The sequence below is a fragment of the Hemitrygon akajei genome, chromosome 15 (genome assembly GCF_048418815.1).
Source record: "Hemitrygon akajei chromosome 15, sHemAka1.3, whole genome shotgun sequence".
NCBI lineage: Eukaryota > Metazoa > Chordata > Chondrichthyes > Myliobatiformes > Dasyatidae > Hemitrygon > Hemitrygon akajei.
Genome location: NC_133138.1, coordinates 61,171,717 through 61,188,520, shown reverse-complemented (window position 1 = coordinate 61,188,520; position 16,804 = coordinate 61,171,717). Strand labels below are relative to the sequence as shown.

Genomic DNA, 16,804 nt, shown 5'->3' with positions numbered 1-16,804 from the left:
TCTTTTTGAATCAGTAACTTGATTAGAAAGTTATGAATATTAATGTTTTCACAATGGTAGATGGAATACAATCTGAAAACAGTTTTTGATTGCTTGCAAGAATGGAAGTTTACGGCATGGTAGTGTAGTGCTTAGCACAACGCTTTACAGTACCTGCAACCTGGGTTGAATTCCTGCTGCTGTCTGTAAGGAATTTGTACATTCTCCCCGTGACAGCGTGCCTTGGTTTCCTCCCACAGAACAAAGACATACTAATTGGTAGGTTAATTGGTGATTCTAAATTTGCCTGTGATGAGGCTAGGATTAAATTGGGGAATTGTTGAGTGACACAGCTCAAAGGGCCAGGAAGGCCCATTCCACGCGTCATCTCAATTAATTAACGCAGACGTCAAAATTTGAATTTTAGCAAAGTATTTTCAAAAATTAAAATTTACTGAGATTTCTTTTCAATGAATAGATCTGAAAATAAAACTTTTCTCATTGCTTCCTGATTATTTTGCAGGCCCTGATCCGACTTCCAGCTCATATCTCACAGTGTGATGAAGTCCTCCAGTTTTTTGAAACAAGACCTGAAGACTTAAACCCACCAAAAGAGTGAGTATATTGTGGTAAATTGCACGTTGGGACTTAATTATTGAGACATCAGCACGATGCTGGGAAAACAGTACGAAGTTTGATATTTTGGAAAATCAGTCTAATATTTGTCTTGATGAATTAATAGAGATTTCTAAAGATCAGAATCTGGTTTATTATCACTGCCATATATTGTGAGATTTGTTAACTTTACGGCAGGTGATATTAAACCTGGTCATAATGATATAATGGATAAATCTGAAAAATAATACTCATTATCACAAATAGTACATTTTGTTCTAAATAGTGAACTGTTAAGTATTTCAGAATAGTGTGGTTATCTTGTAAAATTGCAAGTAAGGGCAAAACAAGTAAAAAGTTGTAACACTCTTTGATTGAGATGGAGAAAATTAGGCTCTTTTCCTGCTCCTGATTATCATTTGGTTCCTTGTTGAAAAGTAACCTTTATGAATATTGGGTGAAGACCTAACAGACTTGGTTCTAATAGTATGTGATGCTCCAGGAATAAACATGAAAAAAATGCTCACTTAACTGATGCACTTTACATGCTGAGAAAATCCAGCAGCAATCAACTTTTTTTCATGAAAGGAGAACAGAAATTAACTTACCGTAGATGTCGGATTATAAGCCGCTACTTTTTTCCCATGCTTTGAACAGCATTGAACATAGCGGCTTATAATAAGGTGCGGCTAATAGAAGGTTTTTTCCCATGCCGCCAAAACATTTTGCCTCGTAACAGTAGACCAATAAAATTGATGAGTAGTTCACAGAGGTCCAATGAAATTGTACGATAAATCAAGCGCACTTCACAAATTATTGTAAATCAGCCATTTGTACTCACCCTCATCAACATGGAAAACACTCGAAGAAAAGCATATGATGCAGCTTTTAAGTTAAAGGCAATCAATCTGGCGGTTGAACAAGGAAATCGAGCTGCTGCGCGTAATCTTGGCATACATGAATCGATGGTGAGACGGTGGAGATTTAATTTGGGACTGCCGCTTCAGGTCAGGAATGGCTCACGTGATATTAGACAGCAGTACAAGGGAGGGAGGGAGCGAAACTGAGGATTCCGCTGCACCGAAACTGCTAGCGATTCAGTAAACAAAAAAACAGTAAAACTCGTGTGTGAATGGTATCGGGCCAATAAGGACACAAGTGTCCGATGTTACCAAATACCGGTAGGTATAACAAAGTTTAGCCTTACCAAATATGTGTAGCGAGGGTTTGGTTTGGGGGAAAAAGGAGTATAAATAAGAGCAGAATGTAAGGGGAAGGCAAAACGCGTTCTGCAATAAAGCCACGCTGCACTGTAATCCGGTGTTGGTTGTCTCTCTTCCAAAACGAACACAGGGCAGAATTTGAAGCCCAACACGTGTAATATCTTTCTGTGTAAATATCTCATATTACAAGCGGCCGAAAATCCGGTCCGCCGGAAATACAGTGCGCCGAAAATCCGGTCCGCCGGAAATCCAGTGCGCCGAAAATCCGGTCCGCCGGAAATTCGGTGCGGCCTAAAATCCGATGCGGCCTGTATAATTAAAAAATTGATTTTATTTCTAAAATTAGAGCCAGCGGCTTTTAATCAGGTGCGCTCTGTAGTCCGGAATCTACGGTAGTTTTAACAATATGGCTGTAAGTTATTTGTGGTTTTCCCTTCCTTTTCCGTTATCTGAACAATTTCATGCTTCCCATTTTGGAGTAATACAGGTCTGTCTGTTAATGTTTTCCGGCTTTGGAGCAAATTGTTAATCAATAATACCAGATGCTAGGGCATCCACATTTTACATGTGACATAACAGCACTCTAGTGTCATTGCTTAAATAAGGACCATCTCATTGGAGAAACATTTATTCTAGCTATGAATTTCTACTTTCTGTAATTTACATGACAAAGCAAAGTAACATAAAGAATGTGAAGAATACAGTAAATGCTGAGAAGAAAGAAAAACTTATGGTTCTCAGTGAAGAATGTAAAATTATTTACAGACTATCTGCTGAAGTAGTTGACCTCTGGCAGGCAGCAAGTTTCTGCTGGATATAGCTCGATGAGGTTAGATTAAAAATAGTAGACAGTATGCTCTACTAATAGTGCAACGTTGAGGGCATTTGTATCCTTTATCAAATCGCACTGATGTTCTTTTTTTATGGAGCATGCATCTGAAATGGCTGGGTACTTCTGGTTTAAACAGTTCAATAAAAACAAAGATTCAAATGGTATTGGACTGGATTTTACAGTTATGTCAAACTGATAGCAACATCTGGTGTCTCTGTGTGTAGTCAAACAGAAATGTGAACTTCACTTTCAGTACCTACTCCGGACAAAATTAGCAAATTAATATAAACATCGTACTTTCATTCTCCTTCACAGCGAAAACATTATTGGAAATGTTAAACTTCGTTGAATAAGGCGTAACTCTATTTTTAATGCAGCACTAAATCATTTTTAATGGCATTACAACCCTCTAGGCCCTGAGAATTTTATCCCTCCATTCCATTAATTAAAGTTCCATTCATTTCAAACAATAAAACTAATTTTTATTTAGTTTCTAAAGTTCATACAGTTCATCTTCATCCCTACTCCTGTAATTATCCCTAGTCATTGATCAGTTTCAGTGAAAGAATTAAAAGGTGACTTTTAATTGTGGGTGTTTATATTCAGTAAGATATATTCCTTGTGATTATTGTTATCTTCGTTATTCCTGTATACCATAGATATTTTACCATTGATGTGGAATGTAAAACCATCGTGGAAGTTGACACTGAGTGTCCATTGTGAAAAATGTTCACTGTTGTCAGATGTGAGAGGTATTCTTTCACCACTGACTGGAAAATACAGAGAGCAACTTCAAAGCAGCTAAAGCCAATTTACCATAATTAGGATAGTTCTAATAATGTAGGTAGTTCTTCTGATTAATAGGAGCAGTAATTGCAAATCACTATCATGACAGCTCAAGGATATTAGGTGCAGAGTTTCATATGAAGTGACTTAAGAGCTGACCACTATCTCCAGCCCATATTTTGCTGAAAAAAGAGCAGAGCTTGATTATTTAAGTTGCTAATGTATGACATTGGCAACATGGAATAATGCTGGTAGATTCTTGCTGCCTCTCCTGTAGCTTCAGAAAGGATTGTTTGTTTTCAGCAGCCTGGGACCTTTATAAATGTGTATGTTTGTTGTTAAGTTCACTTTTGAAGGTTAAAGGGCTGCCTCTCTACAATGCAGAAATCTTGATGAGTTTCAACTGTCTGCAATGCTAAACATCTTGAAACCTTGATCTCCCAATCTACCTCATTGTGGTCAGTACAATTTATTTGTCTACCTGCACTGCAGTTTCTATGTCACTACAACACTCTATTCTGCATTCTGTTTTCTTTTCAAGGTCAAGTTTATTGTCATTTAACTAGACACGTATATTCAGTTAAATGAAACAATGTTCCTCAGGGGCCAAGGTGCAAACACAGTACATAGAGCTCATAAAATATTATTAACAGAATGATATAAAAGATATAAACCAAAGGATTCTGTAGATGACATAAAGTGCATATATATGATATTTGGTTAAATATACATCAGCATCACTGCTAAATCATAAATAATGTGTACTGCATAGTAGCAAGGTGTTCACAGCCTTGGGGAAGAAGCTATTACCCAGCCTAGCTGTCCTTGTCCTTATACTGTGGTACCTTCTGCTGACTGTAGGGAGTAAGAAATTGTGGGACAGATGGGAGGGATCTTTGACAATGTTAAAGGCTCTGTTAATGCAGCATTTCCGCTGTATGCCCTGGATGTGGGGTGGGGAGGGTGCAATGATTCTCTCAATGTTCCTCACAATCCGTTGTGGGGTTTTGAGATCAGATGCCTTGCAATTCTCATGCTGGTCAGGACACCTTCAATGGTGCTCCGGTGGAGTGTGGTTAGAATGGGGTGGGGAGCCTCGTACACCTCATTCTCCTTAGGAAGTGGAGGTACCTCTTTGGTGCTGTCTATTTCTCTCTATGAAGGTGCCATTGTTGTGCAGTAGGGAGTGGTCAGTCTAAAGTCCACAATCATCTCTTTAGTCTTGTCCACTCTGAGACTCAAATTGTTGTGTTTGCACCAATCCACAAGCTGCTCTACCTCCACTCTGTATGCCAACTCATTATCGCTGCAGACAAGGCCACCCACTGTGTGTCTTCAATTAACTTAATAATGTGTTTAGAGCTGGGTCTAGCGGTACAGTCACACCTCAGCAGTGTGAACAGCAGCAGGCTGAGCATGTATCCCTGGGGAGGGCGCTGATGCCCATTGTGATGGAGCTAGAGATGTTGTTGCCAGAATAGCCTGTCTGAGGTCCCTTTGTCAGGAGGTCCAAGATACAGTTATAGAGGGAGGTGTTGACACTCAACAAGGACAGTTTACCCACCAGCTTCTGAGGAGTGAGTGTAGGAATGACTAGCTCAAGGTAATTTTCTATGCAATAATCTGTCTTTAATACGTGCATAAGCAAAAACCATGTATCTAAGTACATGTGACAACCATAAACCAATACCAACAGGAAAAGGAACAACTTACACTGGGTAGTTCTATTCCAATAGATTATAAATTACTACAGTTTTACCAAATTCAGATTAAAGAATATTTTGTTCCTGATTTCACTCTGTTTTCCTTTTTCATTGTAGTTGACCCATATTTTTTCTTAATCCCTAAATCCCTTTGCTTAAAACTATGAAGTATTGATTGATTCATTCATCATATTGCTTTAGTTCAGAAGCTTCCATCTTGTTCTTATAACATGCAGTGAAAAGAATAATATTGGACTGAATCATGAATCAATTTGGTGACTCCAGCTGGCAAACCTGAACCGTGTCCCAAAAGTCTGCACTTAGTGTGAAAGTCAGACATTTGAGTCTCGATGACCAATTCAGAGGGCCAAAAGTTTCAGTTCGTTTGACCGCAAAATTCTCCAGAATACAGCAGTAGAGTTCAATGCTGCTGGGATGCTCAGCATTACACAAAGAAATTGTCGAGGATTCTGTGCCAGATCTGTGTTTTAGGAGGCAAAGAATTTGTTGCAACATCGACTTTATTCTGTCTTGGTTTAATATTTATAAATACAGTGGATTTCAAATTAAATGGGAAACATCAGGACCAGTACACTTTGGCCCAGTTAGGCAGCTGTCCAAATGAGCTCAAGTTTCATTGAAATAGTTAGGTATAAAAAGGACAAACTACTGTTTAACTGAGTATCAAATTATAAATTTAAATAAAATACAGAACAAATTAGAACACTACCAATATTACTACAGTACTATAAAATTGTGTACTAGTTCCTAACAGTTATCGACTGAAGAATTCATCCAGCATATGCTGCCTTTTTCTTTTGATTAACTATAAATGAACAAAATCAGTGCAGGCACCTCGGGTAATATTTTCAGCTGATATCAAATCTTTTTGTGGGATCTTGGCAAGGGTGTGAAATTTTTTAAAGTAGAGATAAAAAATAAAATGATCAATGATCGCTGCTTTTTGAGTCAGTGTCTGTTGGCCCAAATGGATAACATAACGCAAGTATGCATGCCATTTAAAAACTGTTTGTTCTAAGCATGGTATATTGTCTAATGGCCACACAAGTGCACATGCCTGATGCAAGTTAAAAACTGTTCAGCAACAGTGTGTTGTCCAAATTAAGCAGCATCATATCCCAAATAAATGAAGGGGGTCCAGGTTACTTCTTCAATTAAATTTTGTTCTTTAAGAGTTGTCCCAAATAAGTGGCTGCTCCAATTAACAATGGCCTCTGTATTAATTATTAATTAATTAGTTAATTAGTTAACCTTACAATAAATGTAACTACATGTTCATTTTTAAGTATGTCCCTTAATGTCAGAATCATCTGAACTATTAAACTTAGTGAGCAGTATTTGCAGCGGCTGAGTTCCCAACTCCAGCTTTTCCAGTTATCATGGATTTTTGGGGGGGACTGGAACCTTTGCAATCAGCTGCTGCAAGTTTTTTTTTTGCCATCTGGGTGATGGAGTGCCTTCAAGCAAAGAAAATCCTCATTCAGTCCCGTTAAGTTCAGGGGTGCAAAAGCCTCAGGTGAGTTTTCTGAGCAGGGGGAAGCTTGGTCAATATAGCCCAACCCTTTGAAAAGTGTAACCAACAGAGCAGAAATCAAGATGTCACACTACTGCAAGCTCTGGGCCAATCTGTTTGACTGTCACTATTCTGGAAACTATGGAAACTTGTGGATTTGCCAGACTCATCAGCAGTTTCGTTGAAAGATGCATTTGAAATTCTTTTCTGGAATATTAATTTAAAACACACCAGCATTTTTCCATTTCTGCATGAAGATCACCTTACAGAAAGCTATTGAGCTTTAAGCCCTTACATTTCTTTCTTAACCACATTTGGGGTATACCTATCTTGTTTGAATTATCCTGGGATTACACTGAGATCTGCAAATCCAGACATGAAGTCATCTGAACTCTGTTTTTAAGTTGAGAACAACTACTATATCACTCCTGCCTTCAAGCTGTAACTTTCATTCTTGGCTAACTTGAAATGTTTCTACTCTTCTCTACCTCCAAAAGTACATGATAGAAGGATATTTGTTTAAAGTCTTTCTGTCAAAGTAATAGACTGAAAATATTCCCACCAGTCCTCACAGAGAGTGACTGGAAAGATCCTGCTCTGGTGATACTGAAGGTCTCTGCTGGGCTGGTTCGGCTGGGATCGTCGAATCTGGTGCCGTGATGTGTTCTGGGTGATATTTGATTTTATCCCCATTTTCCTGTGGAATAGCAATTTCAACAATTACCCTTCTTGGATGTTTCAGATGCAAGCATACTGTTGTAGTCTAGGATCAGAATTAGACCCACAAATAATGAGAAAGGCAGGAGTTCTATGTCTGCCAATCTGATTATAACATCAACTCTATATTCCATTCAGTTACAGGAACCCTTCACTCTTGCTTATCAAAAATATGACTTAATCTCTGTTTTAAAGGTATTTAAGAAAATTACTTTATGGAAAGTAGTCTAAAGAAAAATGCTCACCTCATTTGTGTTCACGAATGATTCTTTCTTTTTCAATAATGACCCTTAGATCTTGAATTTCCCACAAGAGGTACGCCTTTTCTGTATCTACTCTATCAAGACCCCTCACGATCCTGTATATGTCAGTCAAATATCCTCTCACTCTTCTAAGCCAACCAGCTGATATAAACTTAGCTTGTCCAACCTTTCTGCTAAAGGCAAACCACAATAATTTCTATCAGTTTGGTAATCTTACCTAAATAATGAGACTAATATCGAAGATGTAGTCTCACCAGTCCCATACATTAATGAAGCATAACCTCCTTGTGACAAATCCTTTTGTAATAAATGTTAACACCATGCTAACTTTCCTAATTACTACTTATATCAGCATATTTCTCTTCTGTGAATTGGGATCATTGTCTCTGTCCCTTTTGACAGCTGAATCAGAATCAGGTTTATTATCACCGGCATGTGTTGTCAAATTTGTTAACTTAGCAGCAGCAGTTCAATGCAATACATAAGATAGAAGAAAAGAAAAATAAAATACAAATAAAATAAGTAAATCAATTACAGTATACGTATATTGAATAGATTAAAATTGTGCAGAAACACAGAAATAAAATAAATTTAAAAAGTGAGGTCATATCCAAGGGTTCAGTGTCCATTTAGGAATCGGATGGCAGAGGGGAAGAAGCTGTTCCTGAATCGCTGAGTGTGTGCCTTCAGGCTTCTGTACCTCCTACCTGATGGTAACAGTGAGAAAAGGGCATGCCCTGGGTGCTGGAGGTCCCTAATAATGGACGCTGCCTTTCTGAGACACCGCTCCTTGAAGATGTCCTGGGTACTTTGTAGGCTAGTACCCAAGATGGAGCTGACTAGATGTACAACCCTCTGTAGCTTCTTTCGGTCCTGTACAGTAGACCCCCCCCCCCCACCACATCTGACAGTGATGCAGCCTATCAGAATGATCACCACGGTACATCTATAGAAGTTTTTTGTGTATATTTGTTAACATACCAAATGGATTGGTATGTGTTCCTTCATCTTACCCTTCCAGAAGTCCACAATTAGCTCTTTCATTTTACTGACATTAAGTGCCAGGTTTTTGTTGCAAAACCACTCCACTAGTTGGCAAATCTCACTCCTGTAAGTCCTCTCATCACCACCTGAGATTCTACCAACAATGATTGTCTCGTCAGCAAATTTGTAGATGGTATTTGAGCTATGCTTAGCCACACAGTCACTTGTATGCAGAGTGTAGAGCAGTGGGCTAAGCACACACCCCTGAGGTGCACCATTTGGTCATCAGCATGGAGGAGATGTTATCGCCAATCTGCACAGATTGTGGTCTTCCAGTTAGGAAGTCGAGGATGTAGTTGCAGAGGGAGGTACAGAGGCCCAGATACTGCTATTTCTCAATCAGGATTGTGGGAATGATGGTGTTAAATGCCGAGCTACAGTTGATGAACAGCATCCTGACATAGGTGCTTGTGTTGTCCAGGTGGTCTAAAGCCATGTGAAGAGCCATTCAGATTGCATCTGCCATTGACCTATTGTGGCAATAGGCAAATAGCAATGGATCCAGGTCCTTGCTGAGGCTGGAGTTCAGTCTACTCATGACCAACCTCAAAGCATTTCATCACTGTCGATATGTATGCTACTGGGTGATCATCATTAAGGCAGCTCACATTATTCTTCTTAGGCACTGGTGTAATTGTTGACACTGTTGGCATTTGTGCCTTTTCATTTTTTTTAAGCTGGAAGCTATGAAAGTGTAGCTCTATAAAATCAGCTGATATTGAACCTAGGATGGATCCCTGTGACTAGGACTAAACAAGCATAAAAGTAGTTCAGTTTTGAGTGTTTAGGGATAGAAGCCTATGTAAGTTTAATTCCAGCATGGCAGCAACAAAAATTAAATGCAGTTCATCTATTTTCACTTGAACACCTTATTATCCATTTTGACAGTTGGCAACAGAAGGCATATAAGATATTATGGAGTATGTATGTTGAAATGGTCTCTCATGTTGGTGTCACATTCTCCACCCAATTTTTCACCTTATTTTCATATTTACATGGTCCATCTCTGACACTACCCCTTCTGGATCTTTCTGTCTCCATCTCCTGAGATAGTTTAGCCACTGATATTTTTTACAAGCCCACAGATTTCCACAGCTACCTTCCCCAATTCATCTACATATCAGAGCTCTGTAACCTCTTGTCTTGCCGGTATTATGTTTCTTCATATTTAACAATTTCTGATACAGATGGAGATTTTATTAACAGACCTGAAAAGTTGCCGTTTTTATTCTAGATTTAACTAAGTGAACTGCAGAACATAGAACAGTACAGCATAGTGCATGCCTTTTGCCCCATGATATTGTGCCTACCGTTTAACCTACTCCAATGTGATTCTAATGCTATCCTCCTGCAAAACCCTCCATTTTTCATTCATTCATGTGCCTAAGAGTCTCTTAAATGTCTCTACCATATCTGCCTCTACCATCACACCTTGCACCACACACTTTCCTCTAACATTTCCCCTACCCTTTTCTCCAATCACCTTAAAATTAATCACTCTGTTGATGGCTGTTATCATGCTGTACACCTCTCTCAGGTCACTTCTCATCTTTCTGCTCTCCATAATGAAAAAACCCAGCTCTCTTAACTTTTCCTCATAAGCCATGCCCTCCAAACCATACAACATCCTTTCTGTTTCTCCTAATTCTCTTCTTTAGCTCCTTCCTGTCTATGTTATATCTCTCAAGAACCCCATCTGATCCTTTCTTTCTACGCCTTAATTATACTTTCTTCTTCCTCTTGACTAGATGTTCTCCATCCCTTGTCAGCCATAGTTTCTTCAACCTACCATTCTTTCCCTGCCTCAATGGGACAAACCTACAAGAACCCATGCAAGTACTCCCTAAACAACCCCCTCATTTCTGTTGTGCATTTTGCTGAGTAAATCTGTTCACAATTTATGCACCCAAGTTCCTGCCTAATAGCATCATAATTTGCCCTCCTCCAATTAAATACTTTTCCATACCATATTCTCCTACCTTTTCCAAGGCTATGGTGAAGATTAGGGAGTCGTGGTCACTGTCTGCAAAACGCTGTATTGACCAGATTTATTGTCCAGTACTAGATCCAGTATGGCCTCTCTTCTAATCAGTCTATCCATATATTTTGTCAGGATTCCTTCCTGGGCACACCTAACTAAAACTGCCACATCTGAACCTTTTGCACTAAGAAGATGCCAATCAATATTATGGAAGTTGACGTTACCCATGACAACAACGTTGCTATTTTTGTAGCTTTCGAGTATCTGCCTCCTGATCTGTTCCTCAGTGTCTCTGCTGCTATTGATTGTCTATGGAATTCTCCCACAGTGGAATGATTGCTCCATTCCTGCTTATAACTTCCACCCATGCTGACCCTGTAGATGATCTCTCCACCATGTCTGCCTTTTCTGATGCTATGCTACTATTCCTGATTAGCAAAGTCACACCCCACTTCTTTTGCTTCTCCCTGGCCTTTTTGAAACGTCTAAACCACAGAACATCCATTCCTGCCCTTGCAACAGCTGAGACTTTGTAATTTTCACAATGTTGTAGTTCAAATATACAGATCCATGCTCTTAAGTTCATCACCTTTGTTTTTAATAACTCTCGCATTAAAGTAGACACATTTTAACCTATCCAACTGGTTATATTCATGCTCTATCCACTGCCTTTCCTTCTTCAGAGTATCAAGACATATTGCATCTATCTTTATACCAACTGCTTCATCCTCTGACCCATCCCCTACTTTCTATCTCCCTGATAACATTGATTAAACCCCCCCCCCCCACCATAGATCTACCTACCCTGCCTGCAAGAATATTGGTTCCCCGCTAGAGTTTTGTTTGTATAGGTCAAACCTTCCCCAGAAGAGATTCAGTCTGAAATCTTGCCTCTACAGCAATTCCCCAGTCACAATTTGCCATATCATTTTATTACATGAGCCAGTCCTCATCAAAGGATCAAAGGTAGAGAGGGTCAGCAACTTTAAATTCCTCAGAGTTGTTATTTCAGCCTGTCCTGAGCCCACTATTTAATTACGACGAAAGCACAGCATCGCCATTACTTCCTTAGGAGTTTGCGACAATTCAACATCATATCCAAAACTTTGACAAGCTTCTATAGAGATATAGTGAAGAGCATATTGATTGGCTGCATCACAGCTTAGTATCGAAACACCAGTGCCCTTGAATGGAAAATCCCACAAAAGGTACAGCCCAGTCTATCACAGGTAAAGCTCCCTTCTTGCTGCTCCCATCAGGAAGAAGGTACAGAAGCCTCAGGACTCACACCATCAAATTCAGGAAGAGTAATTATCCCCGAATCATCAGTCTCTTGTACCAAAGGGGATAATGTCACTCCACTTCATGTGCCCCATCATTAAAATGTTCTCACAACCTACAAACTCACTTTCAAGGACTTTTCATCTCATGTTCTCAATATTTATTGCTTATTTACTTATTTATTATTATTTATTTAGTTCTGTATTTGCACATTTTTTTTGTCTTTTGCAAATTGGAGAATGCCCAAGTTGGTGCAGTCTTCAAGTGATCATGTTATGGTTATTATTCTATTATGGATTTATGGATTTATTGAGTATGCCTGCAAGAAAATGAATATGTGGGTTGCATATGGTGAACATATATGTACTTTGATAGTACATTTACTTTGAAATTTCTTACCTTCACTGGCATGTGGCACAGACAACAATCCAGAAATTACTATTCTTGAGGTCCTGCGTTTTAGCTTCCTGCCTAGTTCCCTACATTTACTCTTCAGGACCGCATCCCTTTTCGTACCAATACCCTTGGCACCAATGTGTACCAGGACTTGGTGACTGCTGACCTTCCCTCCCCCCCCGGTCCCCCCCCCCGTAATAATGCTGTGGACCTCATTCAAGACATCCCTAATCCTGGCAGCTAGGAGGCAACGTATCATCTGGGAATCTCTTCCACATCCACAGAGTCTCCTGTCTGTTTGCCTAATACTGAATCCTGTAGCACTGTTGTTCTCATCTTCTACACTTTCTCCCTTGAGCCACAGAGCCAGAGATCTGGTCACTGCAGCTTTCACCTTGTAGGTCACCCGCCTCCTCCCCCCAACAGCATCCAAAGCGGTATTTCATTTTTGTTGCTATTAAGAAAAATGGCGTGTGCAATCACTCCTTTAGGTAGGGGAGTGCGGATGAATTTAAATACAGTTAAATATTAATGTAATGTACCTTAATTACTTGATCAAATTCAATTTTTCATAAACTAAATTGATTTATTACATAATCTTTAATTAAATAAATAAAATTAGTTTTGGAGACGAGCAATAATCTAGAGATTTCAAACACCCAAAAGTAAGGACATGTGAATGTCAGAGAAAGAGATTTGAAAAGTTTCCATGCAGAGAATGGAGCTAATTGGTAAGAAATTGGTGTTTATCGAGAAAAGGTAAATGTTGGTTTAAGGAATTACAGCAGACTGCCCTATTCCAATTAGCTGAGCATCCTGTGTCACGTTTGTAATCCAGGACAACCCTTGGTTCCTGGCCAAAATGTGTAAGAGCACCTGTCAGCTGGTGGAGGAGTCTGGAAGGGATGGTGATGGAGGCAGTTTCAGCTGTTGGTTACGCAGTGGAGCCTGATGGGCCAAATGACCTCTCTGATAATGTTGCTGTCTATTGAATGATTCTGCTTGCTGTGGCTATATTTTTCTAAATATTATTTGATATTATACACCTAGGCTTAGAGGCGAGGGCAAAATAATAATAAAACTATTAAACATACACCATTTCTTAGTATTGCGGCCGTACTTTATACTATTTGTTGGTTTCACATACCTCAGCCACCACCTCATGACAGAGAACGTTCACGTCACACAGGCTCCAACCCCCTAACCTTCAGCATTCAATCCGAACTTCTGCACATGTTTCGTCCTAGTCCCTTCCTCCATACTAGGTTAGAGACACGAGAGACTGCAGATGCTAGAATTAACTGATACTCTTGATCTGAAAGATATAGTTTGACTTTGCCACCACAGATGTTTTAAGTTCGGGTTTATTATTCTCTGTGTACATGTACACCGTCAAATGAAACAACACTCCTCCACATCAAGCGGCACAATACAGTACATATGACTCACACACAACACATAAAGTAATATTACCACAAATAAATTGACAGTTAATAAGATACATATATGACACAAGTTTAAAAGGTATACAGTATAACCCACTGGCACATGTTGAGACCTGGGTTGTGGCAGGGAGTTTAGGAGTTTCACGGCCTGGGGGAAGAAGCTGTTTCCCATCCTAACTGTCCTTGTCCTCATGTTATGGTACCTCCTGTCTGGTGGCAGAAGGTCAAAGGATTGCTGGATGGATGGGAGGGGTAATTGACAGCGCTATGTGCCCTAAGTATCCAGTGCTGCTGATAAATATCTTGGATGGGAGGAAGAGAGACCCCAATGATGCTCGCACCTGTCCTCTCAATCCCTTGTAGTGTCTTGCAGTCAGATGCCTTGCATTTCCCATACGATGTTGATGCAGGACTCCTGTGCTCCTGTAACAATTGGTTAAAATGGTGGTGGGGGGGGGAGGGGGGAAGCTTTGACATCACCCCTTGTGCGCACTTCCAGAAATTTGGTGCTCCTTTTCTCTTCGCGGATGATTGGCAGAGCTGGAAAAATAAATATTAAAGATGTCCTGATGAAGGGTCTCAGCCCGAGACGTCGACTGTACTCTTTTCCATAGATGCTGCCTGGCCTGATGAATTCCTCCGTCATTTTGTGTGTGCTTTTTGAAGATAGAGGCTGGTAAGGAGGAGGATGAAAGCATGCGGAATCCAATTCTTGTTTTGAATGAGAGGTGGTGAGTGAGAGCAGAAGAGTCGAAACCGGAGATGTGGCTGAGATTCTGAAACAGAAGAAAATGCAGAAAATTCCTTTTGACTCTGTCATGTATTGCCCAGAATTCCCATCATTAACCAAAGAATTACCTCATTTAACCCTGTTATTCCCTTAGAGACAGTGAACTGATGCTTTACTTCTATTGGTTTTGGACTTTTAAGGATTGTTCTGAGAGGCATTCCAGAAGGGTTGATAGTAGCAGTGGTTGTATCCTAATTACTTTTTGACTTTTAAGGACATTTTGAGCCTTGTGGTTATTTTTTTATGGCGTAGTCAGTAAAATATGACTGAATAAATGCTTCATGTTAAGCAGCAGCTTTTTAATTGAGGCCCCCTGTTGGTCAGGGTCAACCATGGACGTTGTGTCCCAGCTGTCTATGTGATATGCAACCCAGGGCAGTATGATACATTGAGCAAGCTATTGCCCATGTAGCAGTCTCCCCCTCTCCACGCAGGTGATGAATCCAAAGAAACAGCAGAGGCTCAGACAGTTTGGCACCAGGAGCATTGCAGAAGCGGCCAGTCAGTATTAAACTCAAGAACTGCCTTAAGGACTCCAGTTCCAGCTGTTTCCTTGGAGCTCACACCAGAAGCTCTCCCCATGAGTGGGTATCGATGCAAGCCAGTGAAGGTTTGAGATCAAAGTTTTCCTTCTCCTAGATGAGCTGCCAACTGGTTTTAATTTGCCAGTAATCCGCTTTTGCTCCTTCTCCTGTCAGTAGAAACAGTTCCCCCAGGCTTAGAAGCTAAGACACACATGAATGCCAGGAGCTGGACTTGGTTGTCAGAGGCTATTTGAGATGTACACCTTTGAGACTATTGAATAGGTAGTGAGAGCTTGCCACCAAATATTGTAAGTGAAAGATTAAATAACTGGGAACACATACATTTGCGTGTGTGCAGATTTGTTTCGTTCAGCATCTTGTATATAGAAAACCATCATCATCAGTGTATATCCACTAGGTTTATACCTGCTTACAAGTCAAAATGTCATTGATGGGGAGCAGTATTGGGGAAGTAACTTGAGTAGTTTGAGCAAGTATTCCTCAGGGATTTTGATGTCATCCTGTGAGTCTTGAGGAAGGCTCAGGGAAGAAGCCAAGTATTGATCCTTTAGGAATTGTGCCACTTCAGCTTTCTGTCTGTGCTGGCTGTCGCTCTGCTTGGACGTGGATTGTCCTTAACATGTGGTCCTACTCAGAGCAACAAAATCTTAGTTTGGAATTTAAACATGAAATACCGTTACTATGATACTGTGCATTTTGTGCAAACATCTGAAGATGTATTTCTAGTGCCTCGGGGTTTCTTGAAACCATGAAGCATATTTTTTCACAGAAAGATTGATGGCTGGGTTTAGAAGGTTGAGGTATAATTGCGTAATTTAAATGTTGTGTTGAAAATATTCAAGTTTCACTTTCAACAGTTTGCAGGATTGCACAGAAGTTATAATTAAGTTTCAACCTTGTGCTTAAATTTCAGCTTTCCATAATTGTGCATATCTTGTGACAATGAGCTAATGTCCTGTGTGGCAACTGTCTGGCGAGCTGAGACTGAAGCCCATGGGATGTGTAAATTGGTATTCATCTCTCTTAGTTCACATCCCAGAGAATTGTATTTCCAGCACTGAGTAGTCTTCTGGGTACTCCACAGGAAATTTAGGTCTCTGCCCCTGGTCTACATTCACAAAACCATCAGCAGCTCCCAACTTGTCCAGTGACTTGGAAGAATCCAAGACCCTCAAACCTGTGAAAATGTAAACAATGTAATTGTACATCATATTACTATTTGTACAGAACAGAAGAGTCTTAATGAAATCTAGTTGTAAAATCCAGGATCATAGTAATTCTTAGAGTACCGTAATCACTTTGACATTCGTTTTTGGTGACAGTGAATTATAGGTGAGGTGACTCGATTACTTCATCGAGGTAATAAAAGAAAGCATGTGCTTTTTATGAAACATCTGGAAATGCTGAAACCTGTACCATGAAAGAAAGCATTTAACCTATTGAACCTAATTCTTTAAACATACATTTTATCCTGTTATGTATTTTCCACAGTTTGAACTGGTGAATCTTCCACAAAGCAAAAATAATATGTAAAACCTTTACCTCATGCATGCCGTCTCAGCAAAGATCCCAGGAAAATCAATCTAACTGTATTATTTTATTCTGGTTAAATGCTCAATTGATGGTGTTACCATTATCCTTTTGAATGGAACAGAGCTACACAATGTATT

General features: G+C 39.8%; 1 protein-coding gene across 2 annotated transcripts in view; it reads left to right on the top strand.

Annotated features, from left to right (window-relative positions):
- sh3pxd2b (SH3 and PX domains 2B) overlaps positions 1-16,804 on the top strand; it is a 293,160-nt gene that overhangs the window by 187,916 nt on the left and 88,440 nt on the right. For both annotated transcript variants that reach the window (XM_073067665.1, XM_073067663.1), the window contains exon 5: positions 503-594. In XM_073067665.1, the coding sequence (XP_072923766.1) occupies positions 503-594 (92 nt within the window). The remainder of the gene's footprint in view (positions 1-502; positions 595-16,804) is intronic.